The 26,919-nt window shown below is 43.1% G+C and overlaps 4 protein-coding genes across 4 annotated transcripts; 1 reads left to right on the forward strand and 3 right to left on the reverse strand.

Moving 5' to 3' along the window:
- The first annotated feature begins 3,681 nt into the window (after nt 1-3,681).
- LOC139767116 (uncharacterized) lies at nt 3,682-6,549 on the forward strand. The gene is made up of 2 exons (XM_071696120.1): nt 3,682-5,005; nt 6,267-6,549. The coding sequence occupies exons 1-2, from the start codon at nt 4,203-4,205 to the stop codon at nt 6,481-6,483; spliced, it is 1,020 nt and encodes a 339-aa protein (XP_071552221.1). The 5' UTR covers nt 3,682-4,202; the 3' UTR covers nt 6,484-6,549.
- Nucleotides 6,550-7,487: 938 nt separating this feature from the next.
- LOC139767086 (U-scoloptoxin(01)-Cw1a-like) lies at nt 7,488-11,534 on the reverse strand. The gene is made up of 2 exons (XM_071696057.1): nt 11,388-11,534; nt 7,488-8,080 (listed from the first exon to the last, which is right to left on the reverse strand). The coding sequence occupies exon 2, from the start codon at nt 8,065-8,067 to the stop codon at nt 7,660-7,662; it is 408 nt and encodes a 135-aa protein (XP_071552158.1). The 5' UTR covers nt 8,068-8,080; nt 11,388-11,534; the 3' UTR covers nt 7,488-7,659.
- A 4,794-nt stretch (nt 11,535-16,328) lies between these two features.
- Nucleotides 16,329-20,644, reverse strand: LOC139767088 (C-type lectin domain family 6 member A-like). The gene is made up of 4 exons (XM_071696059.1): nt 20,487-20,644; nt 19,914-20,090; nt 19,028-19,121; nt 16,329-16,786 (listed from the first exon to the last, which is right to left on the reverse strand). Exons 1-4 carry the CDS (start codon nt 20,545-20,547, stop codon nt 16,657-16,659), a joined length of 462 nt encoding a protein of 153 aa, XP_071552160.1. The 5' UTR covers nt 20,548-20,644; the 3' UTR covers nt 16,329-16,656.
- A 2,330-nt stretch (nt 20,645-22,974) lies between these two features.
- Nucleotides 22,975-26,366, reverse strand: LOC139767089 (C-type lectin domain family 4 member C-like). The gene is made up of 4 exons (XM_071696060.1): nt 26,216-26,366; nt 25,787-25,963; nt 23,951-24,044; nt 22,975-23,632 (listed from the first exon to the last, which is right to left on the reverse strand). Exons 1-4 carry the CDS (start codon nt 26,274-26,276, stop codon nt 23,503-23,505), a joined length of 462 nt encoding a protein of 153 aa, XP_071552161.1. The 5' UTR covers nt 26,277-26,366; the 3' UTR covers nt 22,975-23,502.
- Nucleotides 26,367-26,919: the final 553 nt, after the last annotated feature.

Here is a 26,919-nt window from a genome sequence, read left to right on the forward strand (position 1 = left end):
ATGTTCCACAGCCCACAAGACCTGGACGCATGGCATGCGAGCGGCTGTTGCTTCCCATGATTTCTCTGTGAATACCAAATGCACGAGGTTGGACCACTTTATTTTCACCCCCCCCCCGCTTCCACACCCTTCAATGCTCTTACAGCGATATTAGGGAATTCTCTTTCCTCTCACAACGTTTTCATCTTTAAGTGTCAGTTATATAATGACTTCAGGAGTTCATACCAGTCCTTGTTACTCTGATTCTTTTCGATTACACCCATTTGATGTTTCGTTCGAGATGGTCAAGACTTGGGTATCGTGTGCTCACGCCATGTTGGCCACTTTATATATATATATATATATATATATATATATATATATATATATATATATATATATATATATATGGTCCTTTCTATATCATATCTTGAAAATGTATGAGGTGTCATTCTATAATTTCGAAAAACCTAATACTTCACAAAAAATAATAATGACATTCTTCAGTTTAAAATCTATATATTTTTGGGTGTCTTTATTGTTTGACTGACCATAAATAGATTATTTGTGTATCTATCGATCTTTCCAGTTCATGGGATCACAGCAGAAGTGCAAGACAGGGACGCATGAGTAATGGCTTGTCGGTTGTTTGGGCTTCAGGCCTATACACTGGCAGGGTCATTAAAGCTGTCAGTGTTAAGCTACCTCTGTCATCTTTAAAATCTAACACCCAATTATCAAACATAATTCTACGAACACATACACCCTCACTATGTAGTATGTACGTATCCTTTAACAACCTACAGCTGAAAATAAAGTATGGATTTCAGAAATGCGATGAGTGATATTCATGTATATGCACGTGATATTTCCATTCATAAATATTTAATTGCACTTCATCGTAATCAGTGAATATAACATCATTAATGCATATCAGTAAATTGATTCTTGCATTTTGTTTCCCTTCCTTTGACTCCTTTTCACACACCAATAATACCGTAAAACTATAAATTCCTCGGCACAGCGACAATTTACCATTGAATTTCCAATTATAATAGCTTATGCTCCAGACAAATCGTTTTCTATACAGCTGAGTGAAAGTAAATAAAAAGTGGCACACTCCAACCGTAGACTTTCCAAGATGATTATCTATTAATGACGAAGGGTCACGAAGGTAATGATAATACAGTTCCCTAAGGTACAACCCTCTCGATAGATTTATACAATTTATAACAATAGTTACTAACCCAGACCTATCATATTGGTAGTTCGTTCAATTCTTATTTGCATTTCTTGTTCAAAACAGTAAACACAGTATCAAGATTTGTTTTCAAACGAATGCTAATTTCAATACAAATATATATATATATATATATATATATATATATATATATATATATATATATATATATATATATATATATATATATATATATATATATGAGAAGTCTTCATTATTGTCACATCTGACGAGGAAGAAAATGGTCTAAATAAAAAGAAAGGTCAAATCTAATGAGCAGATGGTGAGTCTTTGAGGATATTATCTTGAGATTTTAAATACTAAAATAATAAATAATAAAATACTGTAAAACAATAAGAGGAATTCTGATATTTACTGCACCTGATACCGCATACCTGATGTGAGAGGAGTGAAAATTACCTGAGATTATCTGTGCTAATTAGTTTTTGCTTCTTAGAGATTAACACCGAAAATTATACAAGGATAAGCACCGTCCCTAAAGCCAGGACGTTTAATCAAGAGAAAGATCGAAAACCTCGCTATCGCGGGAAATGGCGAACATGTAGGAAAAAGACCCAAAAAATATATTTTGTACTATGTATACGTAAACTTCCTGTAAAAATTATGTTTGAATTACCTGTAACGTTTCCTGGCTCTATTACGACCTGTTCCCAGTTCATAACTCGACACTGAGCGACACGCATATCGTACGTCTTTCTGGTTGAGAATCTACCATCGTCCTTAAGGCAGTGTGAAGGTATAAATGATATTTGTGTGGTGAACGTGGCCTGAAACTGACGGCCATAATGACTCTGGCATTTAATGGGCATAAAACCGAAGCAGGCAACTAACTGTTAACCCGGGGGGTTAGGCTGGGAATAGTGGCTCGTTAGGGATGAATTTCTGGGCCGGACCAACATTAGTGGTTGTTTAGTCTATACCGCCATCAGTGTGGTCTGAATGTGAACTGACCCAATGTCTTCCATCTTGTGAGCGATGGGAAATGTTTCACGACAGAATATGTTGACGATGTCTTAGTTAACTGAGAAGTTATTCATGGCCTTAGTGAATATACTTCATCATTATGACGTGTCTCAAGTTGACGTCCGCCACACCTGTGCGAAGACGATTAAATGAGAGGAAAGAAATACATTTAAAACAGTGTTCCCCAACTCAGTCACTACCTTGGCCTGACAAATAGAGTTCGTATTTCTTGATGTATGCAAGAATTTTCCCGGTTTATCTCTGTATTTAGTGATCTTTAGTCTTCCACCTTCGGCTGAATCTTACTCAGGTACGCTCTTACACAATTGCACTCTAACTCGTACACTTGTGCACACATGCGTAAACAAGCCTACACACACACACACACACACACACACATATACACAAGTACGCATACTTCAAGTTAAAGAAACACACACCATAAAACCTCCTTCACCTCTCTCTTTTCAAGGAACTACCTGCCTAGACATTGGGGGGTTAGTGACAAATGCGTAGTGAGCCTAAACTTCTGTGGCTGACAAGTTCCTCTCCTTAGGGCCTTGGTTGTTGTCTTTCCTTTTTTTCTAACCCACACGTGGGCTGATGGGTGAGAGGGTTGGAATGCCGGGGCAAAACCACCCTGGGGGCCCCGATAATAGGGAAATGATTATTCAAATCTATTATCAAAGTAACTGAATAAGTAACAGAAAACTATATAGGTAATGATAAAACATAAATTCTCTTCTCCTGGAGAGAGAGAGAGAGAGAGAGAGAGAGAGAGAGAGAGAGAGAGAGAGAGAGAGAGAGAGAGAGAGAGAGAGAGAGAGAGAGAGAATGTCAACCCTTCCTCAGAGCCACCGTCAGCTCCTGCCGGCCCTGGCTGACGACAATCAGCCCGGCGAACACACGTGTAATCTCTCCATCTCAATCATAATAATTGACAACACGTAACCCTCGCAACTTGTCATTCTTATCTCTAGATTCCCCCGCAGTAAGCGTTACGTGCTAACCCTGCCCCTTGGCAAAATTTAGCCACACACACATTAACATTCCTTCCCTCGACTACAAGAGTAAGGCAGAATGCTGTACCTGTTGCCATGGACACTATTGATCTCGTCATTGGCTTTAAGTGTTCTTCGCATCAGGTTATTGATTACTTTATTGATCTTCCGCGTTTTCCAGTACAATATATATATATATATATATATATATATATATATATATATATATATATATATATATATATATATATATATATATAATTTTTGTTTCATAATTCTATATATTTAATTTTCTACCTATTTCTAAATCTATCTAAATATCTATCTAACAAAATCTAAATCTATTTACACATTTTCACATAAACGTATACGAGGCTAAAAATATCCCTGGTGCAGCACATGGTCGAGACGTGGCACTCGATAACGCTCAAAGATTTACACATCACCTGTTGCTCCGCTGCGCTTATTGATCCTCACTTGTCATCCCCGGGACTCTTTTGCTTGTGCAGTACCTCGCTGAGCAATCTCTCTACCAGGCCCATCAGGAACTTATTTCAATTAATGCTGCCACCTTAAGGACCTAGTGAAGTGTTTGGGAATGTGTTTTAACCATACTTGGATTCAGGAGACGAAGTAGAAGCGGTTTCGAAACGTTTGAAGTTTACGGGTCATCACCGCACGACATCTGTTGGCGTAGCGGGGGACTATGGTCGCATTCCCAGGCGGGCGGGCGGCGGGCCCGACACTCAGCAGCCCAAGTGGTCGCCGCTAAGTGGAAAATGGCCCAAGTCGGTGACACATCCGTCTGTGTTCTGAAATCAAGCCATACGATACGCTATCTCTGAAAAACCTATCGAAGGTGTAACAGTGATTCTTACACATGATTGGTGAATGTTTAGTTATGCTGTGTGTTGCCGTTTTTTTGGCTGTTGCTGTTGCCCGAAGAGAGTGCACAAAACCTAGAACGCTGAGATTAACTGTGAGGAATTTCTTCAAGTATGATCGACGATTTCTTTGACGATGACTTTAGCCAAGACCGAGAATTAAACCAAGGGATTAAGTCTTTTTTAGACCAAAGTAAATACCCGCAAAACAAAAATTCGAAGGAGTTTTCAGATGTTGTAAACCAAACGCGAAAACTTGCACTCATAGAAGAAATTAAGGAGACACAAGAAAAGGAATCGACATATTCGGAAACCTTTCAAGATGAGAGCAAAAGTGTTGAATCAAAGGAATCACAACCTGTTTCTGAACCTCTTCCTGACAATCAGGCACAGTATTCTGAATCCTCCAAAGAATCAGGTTGCTCCGAAGCAGCTTCAGAATCTAAAAGATCTAGTACGAGTGATGGAAATAGTGATGTATCCCCTGACACCACATCACAGAAAACGAAATCGAAGCTCATGGAGGACACCTCCAAATCCGATACTCTTTTTGACATCAGCAAAAATCTTGAACCTGATGAGAAATGTGTTCAGTTTAGAAAAGATGTTGATGTGTCTTCCTGCATTTCAGAGGAGAAAGATCAGGACGTAACAAAAGAACTTCCATTTGTCAAAAAATACGCAAAATCAAAGGAAATAAATGAAAGGAAAATAACCGAGTGGTTGCAACAGAAGAAGAGAGCAGAACGTATCAGACGTAAGGAGGAAAAGAGAATAAAGAGAGAGGAGAAAGCCTTGGAAGAAGAGGAAAAGGAGAGAAAAGAAAGGGAAGAAGAGAAAAAGAAAAAAAGAGTGAAAGAAGCTCTCGAGGAATGGCACCAGATGAAAAACGAGGAGCGCAGGAGAAACATAAAGAGGTGAGGTTAAGGAGAAAACGTGTACACCGACCCACTAGCCAGAACTCTGGGTAGTTAAGCGTATCCAATTATTCTCGAGAATTAGGTATAAATATTAAGTCTTTTGTAGTTAATGGGAATATCATAATAAGAATAAAGTTTTGCTAAAAGTCCAAGATGGAAAGACGAGTATATTTTAGGAACGGAGGGACATGGGCGAGGTGAGCAATGGTACGGACTTGAGCCTGTGTGCAGTATTAGAATATGTGTTGTGGGATATAGATAATGTTATCCTTGGCTGAGCCTCTGAGGGATTGGGAAAAGAATATGATAAAGTCGATGAACACTCGTCCTTATCGACTTTTAAATTTTAACTCTTGAAAGCTTCGGCCAGTTCGTTTATATCTGACTGATTACACTTGGAGATACAGAAGGAGTGAGAATATACTTGAGTGGGTGATGGATTAATTATCACAACATTTTCTATGTCCCTCTGAGTGAAAACCATGGATGATCAGAAGAGACGCGAGTTTTCGATCAGATGATCAAAGCTTAGATGCTGACGAACTCCTCATTTAGTAATTTATAACGTAATGTTATGTAGAGTGAAAGATACTACCCTCTTGGATGTACATTATAAAGTCCGAAACAGTGCGGGGATTTGGCTTGAGCTGTATTGGCAATAAAGTCGAAGCCTTTGAAGGTATGGTGTTACACTATCAGAGATGACGTTGTTTTGTTACGCCTTGGCAGCTTCCCGTTTTCTCTGGCTATACCAAACGTGAATGCTCGATGATGTAGAACTTGGTGGAGAGAGAGAGAGAGAGAGAGAGAGAGAGAGAGAGAGAGAGAGAGAGAGAGAGAGAGAGAGAGAGAGAGAGAGAGAGAGAGAGAGAGAATTCGGTGAGAGTTGTAAACTACGTCGAGAGACACTATTCGGCATCGATGGCTTCAGCGTGTACGGAACCACGTCAGGCGTGGTTGGAGAGAGTGCATGGAACCTGGCTGCTGTCTGGGACGCGATACAGCCTCGGGCGGGCGTGTGTGACATGGTATTTCTCCACGAGGTGGGAGTGTGCCGGCTCATATCGAGCGACCGAATTTTTGTTCGCTCTACAGAGGTTCCGGTTTACAGCGGGCGCGGATTAGGGATGCTCTGGCATAGAATCATATATATATATATATATATATATATATATATATATATATATATATATATATATATATATATATATATAGCCGTATCGAGTGGGTAATGTCCCTCCCTCCCTCTCTCTCACAGAGGTCAGCAGGAGGCGGAGGAAGCCAAGAGGTCGCGGGAGAAGAGAGCAGCGGAGAGCAGGCGCGCCTTCACCAAGTGGCTGGCCACCCACCAACACCGCTCCCGCCCTCACCTGACCTCCTACGCCCGCACGGGCGACAGGGTCGTGACCTACCATGACCGGAGCCGACCTCTGCCACCCACCTATGTCAACCCTGTCCCATGGAGGCGTCTCTGACGTTGAGATGTTATAGTCATATTCCACAATGTCTTTATCTAGTATGTAATCACGGGTAATGTGGGCATATGCACAAAAAGATATATATATATATATATATATATATATATATATATATATATATATATATATATATATATATATGTTCCTACCTCATCTGTTGAAATAAACAAATTAATTATAAGATGTTTAGTATCATAACCTTCTGACATAACCATATTTCCCTAAACTTAAGTTACCTTACTTGTCCTGCTAGGCCACTGGTTCCTCCGTGCCCCAAGTACGACTTTTTCCCCCATATTGAATACATCCATAAGGAAAAGTGTTATTATTTTCATCGGTCTTTGTTCTACCATTATAACTTAAAAAAAGCTGCTAACATTTCCACGTCTTGGTGATAGGTGTGTAAAAGGAGGCGGGGGTGGGGAGGTTATTATGTACCTACCCTCATGGGGATCGGAAAGGTGTTATGGGAGATAAACAGACAACCTGGAAATTATCAGAATCGTGGAAATAACTTTTTTTTTCATCAATGAAATGGCCTTGATATGGGCCTCAGTTGGCCGTGTCGTCTTAGGTAACATAATAAAGAAGTTGCGACATTTGTCAAATACGATTTAACCAGGTAGTGAGGGATGAGATGACCCTAAGACTGTCGCGAAGTTGGGCAGTTTACCGTCCCATTGATAGATACAGTCAGCCGTGACACAGCCAGTGTTGCAGTAAGCGCCCTTGTCGTTGAACGTTGCAACGAATACAATCAATCTATCAACTGAACACCCTTATGTATGTGGGCTGTGAGCAGGCTGCTGCTGCCCCGTTTGCACCACGAACCCAAGCCTGCTAGACTGGTCGGTTACAACACCAACCACTGGACAATGGAGGCCCGTGTGTGTGTGTGTGTGTGTGTGTGTGTTCTGGGTTATGCTTGTCATGTACTTCAAACACATGATACTGAGCTCCACCGCCCAGTTGTATATGAAGTCAGGTAATAAGCAAGTGAGTTGGACTCATGATCTTTATTATGTTCTTGACCTGCAAGACAGGTCAACAAGTGTTACAAAACTCAGCCTAGGGTTGGACGTGACCTCAGCAACTGGGGGTTCCGCTGCCGGTAGACTGGATGAGAGGGGTGTTCAGGACTGGTGGGAGGGGAGAGGGGGGAGGTTTAAAAGCCTAAGTGAAAAGTGGGTCGTCGTCTGAGTCTGTGTCCTCTACGGGGATGTAGCTGAAGCGTCTGTTGGCGAAGTCGAAGAGTGAAGGAGCTTGTTCGCAGGGGTAGGCCCTGTCGCGTGTGTCACACGACAGTGTGTTCTGACTGAATATAGTTTCGTTGTTGCAGATGAAAGAGTAATGGGCGGTGTAGATGACATTCCTGGAGGTGTCAGTGACGGGTAGGCAGACGTGGTACACCTCGCAGTTGTTGTCCACGTCGGCGTAGTAGCCGTAGTTGCGTCCCTCGCAGGTGAAGGAGGTGACGAGGGGGCTCGTCAGCGTGTTCTCGTAGTCGACTGGGAACTCCCAGGCGAACTGGGCCAAGGCCACAGCGGCCACGGTGAGGAGGAGGGCGACCAGGCGCTGCATGGTGACCAGGACGCTGCAAGAGGCGATAACATACTCATGAAGTGTACATAGTAGGTTCTGAACAGCAACCCGGGACTATCCCACACCCTCCGTGTCAGGCACGACTTCTGGTCCTACTCTCTGTATCAGTAAAGTAAAGCTACTGAGTTTAACAATACATTTCTTACGTACACCAGACACTAACGTTCCCTTTTTCTTTACCAATATACTCTTTATCCGTTTTTCTCCTCCTCTCCCTATCATTCTGTCTCCATTCAAAGTCTGGAGTAAGAGAGCACTTCAGTTTGTCGTTAAGGTTTTCCCCGTTGACGACCATTAGTGGATAACATCTTTATCACGCGACCTGTAACTACATCAGTAAACTAGCACGTATCATGTCTTTTCATATGAGGCAGCAGACAGCGAGGCAGAGGTCGTGGAGAGCACCACAGAGATGCCGGTCACGGAGGACATACAAACAAACGGTTCTCGTGGCTGCTCGGTTCATAAGCCATGGTCCAGTGGTTAGCATCGTAACCCACGCCTCTGGAGGGACAAGTGTTCGGGTCTCGGCTCACGGCCAACCCAGCTGTTCATATCCCTCTTTTCGGTGGGGTGAATGGGTACACCTGGCGTAGGTTGGGGGTAGGGTATATATAATGTGAGTGTGAGCGTGTGTGTGTGTGTGTGTGTGTGTGTGTGTGTGTGTGTGTGTGTGTGTGTGTGTGTGCTGTATCCGTTTACACTGACCTTACCCTTTATCCCATCCATCTTACCGATGCATCTCTCTCAGCACCACTTCCTGTTCATCTATCCCGCCACACCTCCCAGCCGTCCTCACCGTTTGCCTCCTCTCCTCTCCTGCCAAACCTTTTCCCCGACTCACCCCATGACAAATTACCCCCATCGCTGATCTCCCCCCTAGATCTCCAGTCCGCTTCCCTGATACCACTTCTTTTTTTTTCCAGACGTACCCCCACCACCTACTAACCACGTAACCACTTACGTTCCACTGATCATCACTCCTCGTACTCACGATGTTCGTCCAAGTCAACCTTGGGCAAAAGAAAACTCGTCGTACTTTCCATAAATAATATTTACTTAAGTCACACTTGAACGCATCTCAGACGAGTTTGTTTTTCAACTTAATCTTTAATTTTTTTTTTTTTTAGTTTTTATTTCTATTTTTACTGTTTACTCGTCTCTCCTCGCGCTGCAAGGAGTAGTAACATAAAAAACAACATTCAACACGCAAAACCTGATGGAGGGAATGATGCTGGGGAGGATCTTGAGGTGTTGCTGTCGTGGTGAATGCAAAGAACGGGTCTCGCAAGGCCGGATCAGGGGAGGTCAAGGAGACCCTGTGGACACTGGCAGAAAGACGAACCTACCCAGAATATGACGGACGTTACTCACACACGGGAATACTACGTTTCAGCGCCGCTGAGTGAGAGTCATGATCGCTGATTAAGACGACATATGAGAGAAAGAAAGATACTAATCCCCTTCAATAATGCCTCGTATTGTATCAGTCATTCTAAGAGAGAAACTAACCTAATCGTTCATTCTTGCAATCCGAACCCTCGTACTTGTGTTGGTGCGAGCAACAGCGGCAAAGCTATGTAAACAATCGTCTGTTGTGGGGAGAAACACACACACAACGGAAGACAAACACACGATCATGTGACCCTTTCTAAAACGGTCTGTCATACATACTGTACTGAAAAGGAACACAATTTTGCGCGTGATCAAGTATATTCCTATGAGTCCAAGGGGAAATGAAACACCAAATGGCATTCTAGCTACGTCTCTTCGTTGTATATCAACTGACTCGTACTTTTCTCTTGTGTCACCCCTGATGATGTGATTATTACACGAAAGTGCACTTGGGAACTTATCATGTTTCATTTGACCGTGAACACATAGGAATATACTGTGTTTAACGTAATACTTTGCGGGTATTTGTACATACTGTGTTGAATGTAATACTTTGCGGATATCTGTATTTCTTTCATCACCAGGTCAGAGGTTGCCTCGAGGGAGGGAGGTGACAAGTGTCATGCGGATGGCGTTAAGCAAGAGGCTGCTTCGGGTGTTTGCCGTTATCATGAGAGTCTCTACTGATGACGTGGTGTTTCATAAAGCCAACTGGCAGATGAAACCTCTGAGTCCTGGGCTATGTGGCCTTTCGTGGGTGATGCCACGTACGGACGGGGTGGGTTGGGGGTTGGTATTTTGTAACGATGATAACATTACTACTACTAATAATAAACATATAAATAATAATAATAATAATAATAATAATAATAATAATAATAATAATAATAATAATGATAATAATAATAATGATAATAATAATGATAATGATCATCATTATTATAATAATAATGAATGATAATAATAATAATAATAATAATAATAATAATAATAATAATAATAATAATAATAATGATAATAATAACAACAACAATAATGATAACAATACTAATGATAATAATAATAATAATAATAATAATAATAATAATAATAATAATAATGATAATAATAATAATAATAATAATAATAATAATAATAATAATAATAATAATAATAATAATGTTTCTAAATCAATTGCAGGGAAAACCCTGAAACAAAAACAAAAACAAAAAACATACAACGAAAATACGGATGAAAAATATACTGGAACTATAACAAGGAGCGATGACGTGTCGAACACACACTGTTGCGCACAATACTGGAGCAGAGTCCACTAGTTACTGATGACGCTGGCTGTGGTGGGGATGAGGGACGTTCTTGTAGCGACGTGTAGCATGATAATCTGATAAGAGGCTAAGGCCAATGCATAGTCCACAGCAGTTTAACGCTACAGGAAACCCTCCTTCAAGTTACTACTACTACTACTACCACTACTACAGTTTCTGTAGGTCTAACATTAAAAGAAAAAAACCTCGACACGTTTTCTAGGATGCTGAGATCCTGAGCATGGTTATAACCAGCTGGCACTGTCATCATTCCACCATGTGGATAGTGAGGTGAATCACATCTTCACTGGTTGATCACTATAAACATCCCTTGCAAGTTCCTGATTGGTTGTTGTTTTTTTTTTTTCTTCCTCGTTCACTAACGTATGTAGGTACGTGATCAAGACCCGTTCCACGAGAGTATTCGACTTGGGCAGGCTTGGACGGGATCCACTAAGATAGATAGATAGATAGATAGAGATAGATAGATAGAGAGAGAGAGAGAGAGAGAGAGAGAGAGAGAGAGAGAGAGAGAGAGAGAGAGAGAGAGAGAGAGAGAGAGAGAGAGAGAGAGAGAGAGAGAGAGAGAGACGCTGTCACCTTGTCGGGGTTGAGCACGTTGTGTTGTCCCGAAGGCAGCCTCCGAGCGCCTTATATACCTGCCCCTCCCCCCCGACGATGCTCACTCGGCGGCCAGGTCTTCCACAGGACGATTCTTGGGGTCCTGCTGAGGAGCTGGAGGGTCCCGTTGCCTCAAGGACTGGCTGGCTCCAACCAACAGCAGCAGCAGACGTGGCTACAACACTGCCATCACGATGTGACCAGGAGGCGCCTCCAGAGGGCTTCCCTGGTGGTGGTCAGGGGTGGCGTGGCCAGGAGTGGTTGTGGCCAGGGGTGGCGGTGGCCAGGGGTGGCGGTGGCCAGGGATGGCGGTGGTGTTTGCGGTAGTGATGATGGCGACAGTAGGAGAAGCGGGTCAGTAGAGGCCAGGGAGACATCTTCGCTAGTTTTATTTGCTGTTCTTAAGACTGATGACTTGACGTATTTCTCAGTCTGTCTTGAATTACTGGTGTTTCTCGTCGCGTCTTAAAGCCCACGGTGGGTGGGAGAACAGGTCGTTTCTGCAGTATCTTTCCATATTTCTTTTCTACACTATTTCTATATAACAGTTATTGCATTAACTCTCGCGTTTGATGTGACCCTTACAGGTCAAAGGCCAGTTACTAGTGAAGTGAAGACGCGTTCGTCGTTGTCAGACTGAAGATGTGTTTGTTGGAGGGAGAGAGGCTGCGTCTGCTGGCTACACTGCTGGCTGTTCTAGTATTACGCTGTTATTGTCTTGGTTACTCGCTGGAGGCAATGGATGTAGAGAACACAAAATAAAGCAAAGTTCTGGCTCCTTGTTTGGTGAGGATTGGTCAGCAAGAAGGACATCCGCTGGAGCCAGCTCCTGGGGTCAGAGGGACAAGGAGGGTAAGGTGTCGTGACCTGAACACGCAGGACTTCAAGAACTGAGGAAAGAGAAGATGAAGAAGAAAGATTTGAAAGGAACAAGACGAAGAAGAAGATGAACATGAAGAAGAATAAGAATTGGTGGAGAAAAAATGAAGAAAACGATGATTATGATGATAATAATAATACTAATAATAATGGTAATGATAATAATAATAATGATAATAAATAAATAAAATAATAACAACATAATTATAATAATGATAAGTGCCCGGAGGTCAAGGGATGTGCATCAGGTCAAGACTGTTGGAGCGAACCTGACTCAGGACGAAGCCACTACCTCAGTGTTTACTAATAGCAGTGACGCACACACCGCCTCCATCACACCAACGTCTCATTCCCTCCCTACCTCCTCCTCGGTCGCGTGAAAGATGCATGGAACAAACAACACCTCCAGGCCTACAAAGTCCGCTGCCTGGCACCCATACATCCCAGGTCTTCAACGATAAGCGTTGACTCGAAGACAGCAGCTTCTCTGGTAACTTAATTCATAATAAAAATGAACACAGGAAAGCTGGTACTCACTGTTTGGAATCTGTACTGTACAGAACTTCGAACATGATTTCGACTACAACTTACAAGTCACTGAAGTTCACTTATTTGAAGTCTAGGTATAGAGCATGATTGGCTGGTCTTTGTCTGCTATGAGGAACTTTGTGGAACATAAGTGAGGAGTGACTTTATCAAAGAGGAATGAATGAACGAACTGGTTAATGTTACGACAAACGGAGCAGTCAAGTTATTCTGAGGTTAGGATTAAGTTAAGCTGGGTAGGGTTAGGTTGCTACAATATCGTAACTTTATTAACATCTTTGTTAGTTTATATGATGTTAGTTTTAGTCTGGATTAAGGCTAGATTAGGCTCGTCTGAGTCATGGCCAGGTTAGGTTAGGGTAAGATGGTTTAGTCGAAAATATCTTCCCGTTAAAGTTGGGATATCTTAACTTTCTTCCCTGTCACTGAAGAAGTAAAACGTAAGGTGAAGGTATACAGCTCACCTGAAGCTTTGAAATATACGGTAATCAGATTGCTACCGTAATTTCCAGTTATAGGATTTAAATATAACACGAAACAAGAAAATAACAAAGCACTAAGCTTTTGGGCAAGTAAGTACGACCCTTGAGGACGACTGTATGACCCATGACGACGCCTGTCCGATCTCTGAGGGACAAAGGCACGACCCTTGAGGAGAATGGCACGACCCTTGAGGCCGATGGTATGACTCTTGAGCACGATGACGTTACTTTTGACCTCTCACTTCAGCATCAGGTGTACAGTCACGCTCTCATACCCAGGGGTCGTCTTCCCGTCGTGCCCTAAAGCAATGCCGTCATGCTCCAGGATCGTACCATCCTGCTAAGAGGGTCTTATGGTCGTGCCAAAAGCAAGTGTCAGGTCATAAAACCACAACTAATTTGCATATCATCCGTCACTGGCGGATCGGTTCCCAAACGCAGGACGCAGGACGACATCACAAGCCTCCTCCTCCTCCTCCTCCACACGCAACAGAAAACTCATCTCTGATTAAATATACCAACAACAACATAACAACAACAAGACGAAAGATATGTCTGTCTGCACGTGTGTCATCTTATGACCTTACGGTTTCATTCTATGGCGTATTTTGTGGGGTCAAACTCAACTGAGAGATAAAACAAAGCGAGGAACTCATGGGTTTAGATAGCCCTTGGTCTGGTCGGGAGATAAGCGCATGTCTGTATCAAGGACTTCTGAGCTTACGATTTGATAAATCAACTCGTTTACACCAGATGTCCTTGAAAGCACTTGCTGAGAAAATTATGATGTGAAGGATGTCGAATGAGCGATGCAATAAAAAAAAAAGATAAGTTGATATTAAAGGAATACTGAGAAAATTCTTTATTTGACGACACAAGTAATTCTTAATAAAGGAAATGTCTTGCACCCAAGACTTGGCTGAGAATCTGGCTGGGACGTGATCACAATGGCTGATCTTTGCAATAAAAGTTTATCATCTTCTTGGGAGGGGATTTGTTCTGGGGACTTGACGTGAAAATCACGCATCATACCCATCACCGAGAAGCGCTGTGATAAACACTTCCAGACCTTCCCGGGTGGCGTGTGTGGGCTACTCTCCAAGAATCCAGAACGAATGACTCAATCATCGTCTTCGATTCCAAACTGCCAGATCACCGGTTCGATTCTCCCAGGTTTAAGATATACTCTCCAAGGTGTCTCCTGCCTTCCACACACTCAAGAGACACACCACTTGTACCCTTCAAGGCCACACTCAGCTAAGAGGTCACCGGGGGTAGGGACGGACGGCCAGACGGACCTGACCCATCCATACCCGGACACGCGTAATACCAGCCGTGACTTACTCTATGGACCAGTGGGAACCAGCTACAGGGGCGCATCTGAGTCACTGTGGAGCCCCTTAACCCAACAAGGAGGACCCACTCACACAACCCTCACGAACTGAACCAAAACAAATATTACACACACATACACACACACACACACACACACTCACACACACACAATCATATATATATATATATATATATATATATATATATATATATATATATATATATATATATATATATATGAAGTGGTTTGGAATGTATAATATTCCTTCCTTCAGTCTCCCTCCTGTTTGTCCACTCTGAGGGGACAACACGATGACATCTGTTATCCTTGGTATACACTACATGATAAATTCATTTTGAAGTCGGAGAAAAAAGTTCAGGGTTATTGGTGACGCCAGAAGCATACCCAGCCGATAGATGGTAACAAAACATGACGGGCAGTATCCACGTTCAGCTCATGTTCCAAACACGTTCACGATAATGATAAAGATACACGCCAGGAGAAATGCATTTTTGAAAGAAAAAATAAAAGAAGAGAAGTCTTCTTTGTGACGTATCCTTGTCTAAGCATGAGAGAGAGAGAGAGAGAGAGAGAGAGAGAGAGAGAGAGAGAGAGAGAGAGAGAGAGAGAGAGAGAGAGAGAGAGAGAGAGAGAATAAACAGGTTTCCAAGGTGAGGGAAACACCGTTAAAATTTACGGCGTGTGTGTGTGTGTGTGTGTGTGTGTGTGTGTGTGTGTGTGTGTGTGTGTGTGTGTGTGTGTGAGTAAGTTAATTCCCTTATTTACAAAATTCGATGATAATGTTTTCTCATTATCACACTCACTTAAAAGCGCTTAAAGAAATCGACCTTGAATATACACGTAACAACAACAACAATAATAATAATAATAATAATGATAATAATAATAATAATAATAATAATAATAATAATAATAATAATAATAATAATAATGATAATGATGATAATGATAACAATAGTAATAATGATGATAATGAAAACAACACGAAGGTGATTTACTTCTCGGCCTGCGTCGAGCATGGCAGTGTACAGAAAACGTAAGCAAGGACACACACTACCCTCCTACTCTATGATAAGATTACATGATGATGAGATGAACATAAGTAATGGTAAAAGATAGACAGATAAACAGATAGACGGATATACTACTCTGGCTGACGAGACACGGGCAACAGAATGCTCTCTCTCTCTCTCTCTCTCTCTCTCTCTCTCTCTCTCTCTCTCTCTCTCTCTCTCCTCTAGTTGCTTGATTTTTCAACCAATCCTCAGTGGATGATGAACAGTTGTGTTGACTGTGAACCAACTGCCGTAGCTACGATTCGAACCAGTGCGTTTGATCCTAGGCGGCCCGTGAATGCATCACGGTCACTAACCGTTTTGGAAGGTGTTAAGCAAATACCACATGTCTTATCTGTTAAGCGCTAAGTCTAAATTGTACTTTGAGATATGGTTCTAACACCACGACAGAACTTTGTGTCACTTTGAGACCTTATCTGGAGATTGAGAAAGTTTGTAAACTTATAAAAGGTTATTAAAACTGGTATTGTGTCAACTGATGGGAGCAGAACTGTACGTTAAAGACCAGTTGGTCTGTCATTATCTTCTGTCGTGATGTAAAAATTACATGTGTCGAGGGTAAAAGAGAGTCTTTTACACATACTATACATAATTGTATTTTTTTTTTTACATAATGGCGCATTGAATACAGTAATTCATCATTACATGCCATCAGTAATTCTCTAGTTACCTCCAGGTATGTGTATCACACAACTTCTCACAAACAGGCTCGAATAACGGTATTCATGGGTCATCCACATCCAATTAGTATTCCTCATAAATCATTTCTGTTCTCCGAGGCTCGGACAACATCATCATCACACATCTTTTCCACCTCGACCTCCCTCCCTCCCTCCTCCCACAAACCGCCACCGTTGTAAGAACACCTCGTCTTCACCACACCCTTCCGTCAGCCTTCGTCGTCGACCTCACGTCTCGCACAGAAACCGACCAACGTGTCCACCAGTGGTGGCAAAATACCGACGCCCGTGATCGTTTCCACTTAACAGCAAGACGTAATTATCAGTCGGTCTATCACTAGGCTCATCGGGCACCCACCTGCGGGGGAAATAAGATAATGAGGCCAGAGTTCAAAGGTTAAACCCTGGTGTTCTGCTCGGCGTAGGTCACTCATACTGATAAAATGTCCTTTTTATCTTTTTCATAACAGAAACATTCTCTCTCTCTCTCTCTCTCTCTCTCTCTCTCTCTCTCTCTCTCTCTCTCTCTCTCTCTCTCTCACAGATAAAGAAGATTATTCCAGGTGTATCTGATTCCTTGACAACAACAATAGGTGAACATTACTGCCGAGGGGGGAGTATCACAGCCACAGGAGGAATATCATAACCACAGAGGGAGTATCACAGCCACAGGAGGAATATCACAGTCACAGGAGGAATATCATAACCACAGAGGGAGTATCACAGCCACAGGAGGAATATCACAGTCACAGGAGGAATATTATAACCACAGAGGGAGTATCACAGCCACAGGAGGAATATCATAACCACAGAGGGAGTATCACAGCCACAGGAGGAATATCACAGCCACAGGAGGAATATCATAACCACAGAGGGAGTATCACAGCCACAGGAGGAATATCACAGTCACAGGAGGAATATCATAACCACAGAGGGAGTATCACAGCCACAGGAGGAATATCACAGTCACAGGAGGAATATTATAACCACAGAGGGAGTATCACAGCCACAGGAGGAATATCATAACCACAGAGGGAGTATCACAGCCACAGGAGGAATATCACAGTCACAGGAGGAATATCATAACCACAGAGGGAGTATCACAGCCACAGGAGGAATATCACAGTCACAGGAGGAATATTATAACCACAGAGGGAGTATCACAGCCACAGGAGGAATATCATAACCACAGAGGGAGTATCACAGCCACAGGAGGAATATCACAGTCACAGGAGGAATATTATAACCAGAGGAGGAATATCATAACCACAGGAGTATCATAGCCACAGGAGGAATATTATAACCAGAGGAGGCATATCATAGCCACAGGAGGAATATTATAACCACAGGGGGAGTATTACAGCCATAGGAGGAATATCATAATCACAGGAGGAATATTCTAACCACAAGGGTAGTATTATAGCCACAGGAGGAATATTACAGCCACAGGAGGAGTTTTATAACCACAAGGGGAAATATTACAGCCATAGGAGGAATTTCACAGACATAGAAAGAATACTCGTCATAATAGGAATATTACATCCATAAGAGGAATAGCACAGCCACAGGAGGAATATTACATCCATAAGAGGAATAGTACAGCCACAGGAGGAATATTACGGTCTTAGAAGGAAAATTGCTCTCGTACGAGAAATACAGAGGACACTGATCTTTCCCACAGATTCTCTTGTAAGTCAAGAGCACTGGAATTTTGAATCCCCTCCCTACCCCACCACCACCACCACCACCAACAAACACCTCCACCACCACCACCACCACCACCAACAAACACCTCCACCACCATCACCACCATCACCAGAGTCATACGAGGTCTCTAAAAGCTAAATGACAAACTGCAGAACCGGCTACTTCATCTTCTGTGAATTTCCAGCTCCTAAACTTTGCCTTTAATGGGGTAATTTGCTCGTACTAGCGAACACCACTAACTTATGACACTTTGACACAACAACCCTGAAACAGTTGAGGCCGTCGATGGAAAGACATAAATATCGGCCACTGTCACTGAGGAATATGATGGTGACCCTCTGCAATGTGACCCTTTTAGTCGACAAGTTTCAGTAAAGACGTTCACTGAACAGTAATGTTAACTTGACATGTGCCACGTTGGTGGTGATGCATCAGGCGAGAGAGTGGACGCAGGGGCTGAGGCAGAGCGAACGAGTGAGACACGCAAGCCAGATCGAGCAGGAAAACCAGAAAGAGAAAGAGAAAGAGATAGATAGATAGATAGATAGATAGATAGATAGATAGATAGATAGAGAGAGAGAGAGAGAGAGAGAGAGAGAGAGAGAGAGAGAGAGAGAAAGAGAGAGAGAGAGAGAGAGAGAGAGAGAGAGAGAGAGAGAGAGAGGAGTCACATGGATGGATAGGCTAAGCCAGAGACAAGAGAAGCCAGATAGATAAGAACAAATTAGAGATAAAAAAGAGGACAAGCCGGACAGATATAGAACATATGATCCAAAGAAAACAAGAAAATCCAGATGTACAGAAGAGTTCATCCAGGGAGAAGAGATAAGCCGCGTACAGACGGAACAGGTGTACACAGTACAACCGAACAAGACCATGTAGTGTATCTTACACATTAGAATTGATGTTTATACGATCACCGTTGATCCAGGACCAGATGCCATTGTTTTTGTGACCTCCCACGTAGAACGGACCGTCCGCTGCATCTGCACATGTTGAGGAGAAAATCTTGCCTTAAAACATGGATAATATAGAAGGATGATATATTCTCAGCGTACGGAGACAGTACAACATCCTGTGACCGTGAGGTAGAGGGTACTTGTTTCTAACAGTATGTCTTGATAATAATAGTAATCATTATTATCATTATTATAGTCAGTGTTGTTGCTACTATTACAATCACTAGTCTTATCATTTTTATCACTATTATCTTCCCATCCTAATGTTGCTGCTCCCATATCGATGGATGGGTTTGGTCACCCGTATTGCTCTAACATACACTGAAATACCCAGTTTCCAGTGGAATATTCACATTTCTTCCCCTTCTTACTGGAATAGAAGCAAAGTCTAACCCTTAAGGGTCAGGTTAAGGGGTAAGGCATTAGTGCTTAAAAGCTGTGGCGTCGTGTTCGAGGGATTATAAGAAAAGAGGTTTCATTCTTGGTTTAAAAGTCACGGACTCTACAATCTAAGGCTTTTTCCCCTATATATCAAGAGGGACTGAATAGGTCCTTCTCCCGGTGGGGTTGGGATCGATGCCTACCAAGGTTCAAGTGACGTTGGGAACAGCATCTGCCGGGGATCTAGTGCTTCTGGTGTGGGGTTGGGCATGCTAACCGGCCGGGGCTCTGGTGAGGGGGTTGGGAAGGAAGGACGACCGTCAGGTTTCCGTTGAGGGGTTGTGGAGAGAGACTACCTTGCGAAAAGATTGGGTCGATGGAAAGTACTTCCCGGGGCCCTGGTGGGGCTGGTCAAACCCGGCATTCGCACGTACTTACCTTTGAATTGTCTATGCAGGACGCTGGAGAGATCGCCCAGCTCCTGTGGGGTGTTCAAGATAGCCAGGTCAGCGCCCAACTTCTTGCATTCCTCCCTCGCCTCGTTCCACAGCCAAGGTCCTGATGTCGGGAAGTAGTAGCAGGAACCTCCCACACCGAAGAATGAGTCCGGGCAACCTGTGTAGTGTGTGTGAGCGAGTGAGTGTGAGGACGAGGGGAGGGATACGAGGCGTATATCTTACATCAGTGTCGCAATCAAAGAGAGGGAATGAGAGCTTGAAAATTACAACGTCAGATATGGGTGTATAAGGTGTTACCGGACCCCGCCTGCGTAACGTTACGCCAGGAGTGAAAAGTCACCTTCGGCGAGGTTGTATCACCGGGGGTCAAAGAATTTCTCACTCCCGAGGATTCCACATTACCTTGCTGCTAGACACAGCGCAGAGTCTGGGATGCGGGAGCCTCTGGAAAGGCCTCGTGGGCAAAGACGCATCTGAATCCTCACCTCACTAGACATGATCCCAGTTCCCGTCAATGTGTTGAGACGCCGTAGCAACTTCCTGTTATACTCACGAGCAAGAACCAGAGGCAGAGCAGCGCCCAGTACCACCAGCAGTGCACAGAACCTCTTCATCGTGACCACGCCCCTCTTGCCTACGTTGTTTCTACAATGAGCGCCTCGTCCAGGACCACAGCTGACGTTGGCTGACCAGGTGTTATGCAGTCGAGCCAAGTCTCCCTGCCTTTATACACTCCACCTCCCACTCTGGAATCTTTTTTTGTTGGAGTCTCATGCCTTGGCAACATCAAGTGGCAGGATTTTGTTTCACAGTTCGCGTGGCGATTCCACACATTTAAGTACAATTAATTTGTTCTTCAGGGAACTCACTCATGTCAGCCTTGTGTGTACTTTGATCTTAACATTTGATATATAGATAAAATGGATGATCATATATAAAGCAGATGGGTCGTGCACCACCTACTCCTACATGCCCTTGTTGCTCGGGAACGTAGCCAGTTACAGGACACGGGGCAATATGCCTTACGTCCACCCTCGAGACGGCTCATTTCTGGGTATTCTGACGCAGTCAAAGACCTCAAGACACCTGAACCCCTCGTTTCGGATTAAGCAACTCCCTGGATACGACGGTCAAGGCCCTTATATCAGAGGGTCATACCGAGAAAACCAACCTTAAGGTGCACCAGGACCCGTTCTGCTGACTGCCAGGCAGGTGGAAGGAAAGAACTGATTCCCTTTCCTCTGCAGGAGGAAACAAGGCCGGTGGTTCCTTGCTCACCGGCTTGGTCCGCCTCTTACAGTAGGAAATCACTTTGTGGTTGAACCAGCTTACAGGTTCACTCCACTTCCAAGAATGTGACGTGGAGGCAGAGATCTCGAATGTTCTCTTTGGTTAAACTGTTTTTTCCGTGTTTAGTGCTAGCTGAGAGGTCAAGGGCATCTGAATCCCCAAATCAAAGTCTTCTCATTAACTCCTATATATATATATATATATATATATATATATATATATATATATATATATATATATATATAGTCTAAGTCAGGTATCCAATTTGTTAACGAACCCTTTTGGATGATGAACAGCTTGGTTGCCTGTGGACTGACTGCCGCAAACAGGATTCGAACACATGTGCGTGAATGCGTCACAGTCAGCAACTTTAACCACCATTCTATGGAGATCTAGCCAACACTCTCTGAATAAGTCAACTTTCTTTTCATATTGACAAGTTTCCAAACAATCAATACAGATCATCCATCTCATACACTGGATAAGTTCAAGTCACGGTATCTAACTTACGATAGTCACTGTGTAGCTGGTTACAGCATCCCCTAAAAGTTACTGTTAGTGGTCCCTCATCAGATTTACTGACATCACCCTCTTGTCAAGGTAAAAATGATGATATACCATAACATCTGTTCCTTTTCTCGTCTCTGGTGAGGGTAAATAGGATAGTACATTTGGCTCCGAACTTTTGCGTTCTCATATTTGCTCATATTTGAAGATCCGATTGCTCAAGTAGGAGGTGGGCGTTGGACTCATAATGTCGGAACGTTCACATATCATCACGTAACTGGCGGAGACTAGATCCTACATCCATGTAAAGGGGCCCCATCGTAATTCAGGTGTCGACCCGATGTTGCCGATGTACCTGAAGCCATACGTTCATGTGCCCCTTGCTGAGAGTGAGTGTCGTGGCTGAATGAATTGTGAAGAGTCATCTCAGGAGACGAAGAGTCATGTCAAGAGACCAGTTAAAAACACGGTGTATGTGTACTGGCAACGCTGCGACCAATACATGTATACTTGCCATGTATTTGCGGTACTGGTGTGTGACCTTCGTTCAGGGCAAGCCCTTCAGCATATTCATGGTTTATACTGACTCATACGTTTCCCGTTACTTACTGTGCTATGTATGCATTAATTACCCTCTGCTTCAGCGGATGCACCTGGAATATTGATAAACTGTCGCACTTCTCGGGGCCTTGTTGATCGTTTGGTCAACTGGGGTCAAGACCTCGCTTATCCACGGGCAAGCACTGAGATGTCTCCCAGAGAGCTGCCTGCTGGGCGGAAGAAGCATGACTCCTGTGTGACCAACGTGTAGAAAGTCTTTTACTAACATAAACTTATGGACCAATTTGCTGAGCTGCAGTCTTCATTCTTATTTTCTAATGAGGCCAGAAAATATGAGCCTTATTCTGGGGTCCTGATTACCCGTTGCAAAACGCGAACTGATTTTAGTCTGTATCATGGATGGGGTCCCCTTTCCCCTGAGAATAAACAATTGAAATCTAAATCTGTTTCCAGTCATGTGGCTTTCATTACACACAAAAAAAAAGAAAAAAAAAACAGTACATGAACCATACATTGTTTTCCTTTTCAGAGATATGAGAAACTCTGCTTCCTGCCAGAGAGGATCTCATGTCTTAGTTGCGAGGATGCATCACGTCTGATTTGAGAAGTGGGTTCGTATCACTGGCGGACATTACAGAGATTGACCTTGTGCCATATGACGGAAGACTGAATTGTATATCGAACATCATTTGGACTTTTATTGTCTTTATTCGTACACTTTAATTTCTTACGAAATTCATTTATTTGTGTCAGGTCTATGGGAAATCAGAGTCCCCCTTAACACATCATGATATGCACACTATGATCGGAAACTGTGTTTCAACACCGCAAGTCTCAGTCATTCATTCTCACAAGGAAAACTTCCAGATGACCTCAGACATGTGCCATACACAACTGCTTATTCTCACGCTTACACAACCATCATTCATTCCTCACCCAGGTAGCGCGGAGATACATCATATAATCACACTATCCTTCGAAACCGTAGAAACACCCCTGTCCACTGTCCGTCCACAGCAGCGTTTCCTCCACACCTTTTTCTTTTTTTTTTTTTACCATACTTACCTCGCCGCCATTCACTGCCCCTTCCCATCTACCGCTCAAACAGCACATCACCTCTATCATCCCGATCCCGGAAGCAGCTTCCAACAGCTCTCTCTCTCTCTCTCTCTCTCTCTCTCTCTCTCTCTCTCTCTCGCTCATCGTCATCCTCAGATCTCGCAGATGAAGCCAGGGATACGGCTATTTATGTCGGCCATATATCTACGGCCCTGGGTCCTAGGAGGCGACAGGAGGGCGTAGGATGGTTCTGTGGTCTTGCTTGGTGTTTCGGGAACCCACCTGATGGGAGAAAGTATAAGAGGGAAGTCAGAGGTCAAAGGTCAGCCTCAAGTGTTGCACGATGCCGGTTACTTTTCTGAAATGTACTTTTTTATCTCTTTATCTCTATTATGATAGAAAACGGGAGGAATATCATACTTGTCACAGAAAGAACACTGCCGTAAGGAAAATATTTGCCATAAAAGAAACATTGCTACGGTAATAGGAGAGAGAGAGAGAGAGAGAGAGAGAGAGAGAGAGAGAGAGAGAGAGAGAGAGAGAGAGAGAGAGAGAGAGAGAGAGAGAGAGTTAAGTCAGAGAGAACTTGTCTTATCTTACACATTAGAGTTGACGTTCATGCGATCGCCGTTGACCCATGTCCAGAAACCCTTCAGGTTGTGGCCTCCCACCCAGAAGAAAGTACTTCCTCCTTCTGAAAACAAAAGTCGAAAAAATTGGAACGTTATTATAGCACGGAGCAAGAAGAGAATAGCAAGAAGAGAATATCCTCATAGCAATGCCAGTACAAGAGCTAATGTATAGGAGGTGGTGGGGCTAATTCAACACTTTATTTCTCTTTTATATTCATACTTGTCCGCCGTTTCCCGCGTTAGCGAGGTCGGGCCAGGAACAAACGAGGAAAGGCGACATTCGCTTACATCCATGCTCTAGCTGTCATGTCTAAAATCATCATCATAATTATTAGTTACAATAATAATAATAATAATAATAATAATAATAATGATGATAATGATGATAATGATAATAATAATAATAATGATAATAATAAAAATAATAATGATAATGATAATAATAACAATAACAATAATAATGATAATAATGATAATAATAATAATAATAATAATAATAATAATAATAATGATAATGATAATAATAATAATAATGATAATAATGATAATAATGATAATGATAATAATGATAATGATAATAATGATAATGATAATAATGATAATGATAATAATACTAATAATGATAATAATAAAAACAATGCTAGTAATACTAAGAGGAAGGATAGCATAGATAACAAATCGTCCTAGTGATGATAACATTAAGAAAGTCCAGAAGAGCGTCATCAACACTGATGGCAATAATAACCTCCCAACAGCAATGAAAACATTTGATCATAGTGATTGTAATCATCACTGATGGCCATAATAACCTCCAAACAGCAATGAAAACATTTGATCATAGTGATTGTAATCATGATTACAGATATCAAGAGCAGTGCCTCCTGTTTTCATACCTCATCACGGCTCACACGGAGAATGAAAAAAATAATACGAATTATTTCAAGCAGCAACGGACCATTTGGTCCTTGCGAGGCCATAGCAAGAGATTGGTGGCGGCGAGAGCAGTCAATCATGCGTATTAAGTTAAGAGATAAATGCCCCTAGCCTTAATATGTTAACGAGCAGGCATCAGTATCACCTGTCGAGGACCCGTAGTCTTCGTACAGACACGTCTGGTGTGCTGCTTCCAGGTACTGTAGTTGCTAAACTATTCCATTAATTGACAGTCTTTCTGGCGAGTCTCTGCCTCATTCGAAGTAAAGTGTTTGCCCTCGAGTTGGTCTCTATCACTCCGAGTGAAATCAAACACACGCATCCTTAAATAACTTTCTGAATCGCGATCATCATCTTATATTTTCTAATACCCGCATGAAATCGCTCCTTACACTTCTCTTTCTTAAGCTACAGTGCATGAGATTTAACTTGTCCTGCAGCCTCACATAATGGCTCCTCGACGTTGTGAACCTTCGTCACTCCGTGTCCTCCTTTCAAGAAAGGTGACCAGAAGGCAACTCGTTCAAAGTGGAGGAAAAAGCACCAATATGAACTGTAAAGACTGAGATTAGTTTCTTAGATCAATGCGAATGCCCTACCAATGACTGCTTCTATGTATAGCTTGCTGGATGAAGCCACTTACTGAAAAAAAAAAAAAAGATGTTCTTCCTCCTACAAACAGATATGCACCCTGCCATCTACAACGATGCTTTTTTTATTTTTTTCTCGTACGAATCAGAAAGGTTGAACGACTTATTCTGGCGGGTTTTGGAACTGCACCTGCCGGGTGATCCTGTTGGGAGTTGGGTGAGAGGACCTTCCGGGGCCGGGGTGGGGTTGGTCACACGGTCAGCATTTGGACACAACCTACCTCCCAGATGTCTGTTCATGAAGTCCGAGACGTACGTCAACTTCTCTGGGCTATTCAAGACGGCCAGGTCAGCGCCTAGCTTCTTGCACTCCTCCCTCGCGGTCGCCCAATTCCATCGCCCGCTTGTCACGAAGTGGAAACAAGACCCGCTCAAACCGTGGAAGGAGTCCGGGCACCCTGTGTGTAGTACAGTTTTGACATGTCATGCAAGTACACATTCTCTTGAAAAACTAACGTGTGTGTGTGTGTGTGTGTGTGTGTGTGTGTGTGTGTGTGTGTGTGTGTGTGTGTGTGTGTGTGTGTGCATTTCTGAATCTACCAATAATGCCAAGTCGTGAAGATATAGCCACTGTGCTGTATCCCTTATCATTTCAAGACAGTTGGTGAGTCCTAGAGTCACCACTGTGTCGAGGCGCCGTAGTAACTCACGAGCAAGAACCAAAGGCGTGGCCACGCCCAGCACCACCAGCAGTGCACAGAACCTCTTCATCTTGCCCTCGACCTTTCTATGAGCGCCTCGTCTAGGACCGCAGCTGACGCTGGCTGACCTATGCTATGTAGTCGAGCCAAGGCTCCCTGCCTTTATACACTCCACCTCCCAGTTTTTGTTCCTTGTTTTAACGTGTGGTTGAGTGCTCGGATGCCCTTACAATGTCAAGTAACAGAGTTTGCAATACTTTTCGTCTGCGGACTCTCTTCTACATCACGTGTAATCTGTGAGTTCCCCGGGGGAGCTCGTGTTAAACCCATGGGCACCGAGATCCTCGTAATCAGATGTAGAAGAGACGAGACGATCATCAAATAAAAACTAGACCGATCAGTTTTCTCTCCTGTATATCCGTCTCTTAAATGCCCTCAGTGCTTTAGGACGTAACCAGTAGGAGGCAACGGGGAAATCTGCCTTATGTCCAGCCCCGGGACGGCTCATCATACGGGCCTCATGACCCTGATGGTACATGGAACCCTTCGTCTTGGAATTATAACCCCCCGTCCCCGAGCACGGAGGTACGACCATTATATCTTAACGATCGTACCGTCGTGCTCGAAAGATTTTACCGCGATGCTTAAACCAGCACGACTGACGGCGAGGTAGACCAAGAGACGGAACGAACACGTACTCCTCTGCCTGCTCT

The sequence above is a fragment of the Panulirus ornatus genome, chromosome 59, assembly GCF_036320965.1.
Source record: "Panulirus ornatus isolate Po-2019 chromosome 59, ASM3632096v1, whole genome shotgun sequence".
NCBI classification, from domain to species: Eukaryota; Metazoa; Arthropoda; class Malacostraca; order Decapoda; family Palinuridae; genus Panulirus; species Panulirus ornatus.

Bases quoted from the DNA above. Each gene is read 5' to 3' on its own strand.
- LOC139767116 (XM_071696120.1), top strand. From the start codon at position 4,203: ATGATCGACGATTTCTTTGACGATGACTTTAGCCAAGACCGAGAATTA. The intron at 5,006-6,266 runs GTGAGGTTAAGG...TCTCTCTCACAG, and splicing joins CGCAGGAGAAACATAAAGAG to AGGTCAGCAGGAGGCGGAGG.
- LOC139767086 (XM_071696057.1), bottom strand. From the start codon at position 8,067: ATGCAGCGCCTGGTCGCCCTCCTCCTCACCGTGGCCGCTGTGGCCTTG.
- LOC139767088 (XM_071696059.1), bottom strand. From the start codon at position 20,547: ATGAAGAGGTTCTGTGCACTGCTGGTGGTACTGGGCGCTGCTCTGCCT. The intron at 20,091-20,486 runs GTGAGTATAACA...CACACTACACAG, and splicing joins TCTGCCTCTGGTTCTTGCTC to GTTGCCCGGACTCATTCTTC. The intron at 19,122-19,913 runs GTAAGTACGTGC...CAACATGTGCAG, and splicing joins CCTGCATAGACAATTCAAAG to ATGCAGCGGACGGTCCGTTC.
- LOC139767089 (XM_071696060.1), bottom strand. From the start codon at position 26,276: ATGAAGAGGTTCTGTGCACTGCTGGTGGTGCTGGGCGTGGCCACGCCT. The intron at 25,964-26,215 runs GTGAGTTACTAC...TACTACACACAG, and splicing joins CACGCCTTTGGTTCTTGCTC to GGTGCCCGGACTCCTTCCAC. The intron at 23,633-23,950 runs GTAAGATAAGAC...TTCTCCCATCAG, and splicing joins ATGAACGTCAACTCTAATGT to GTGGGTTCCCGAAACACCAA.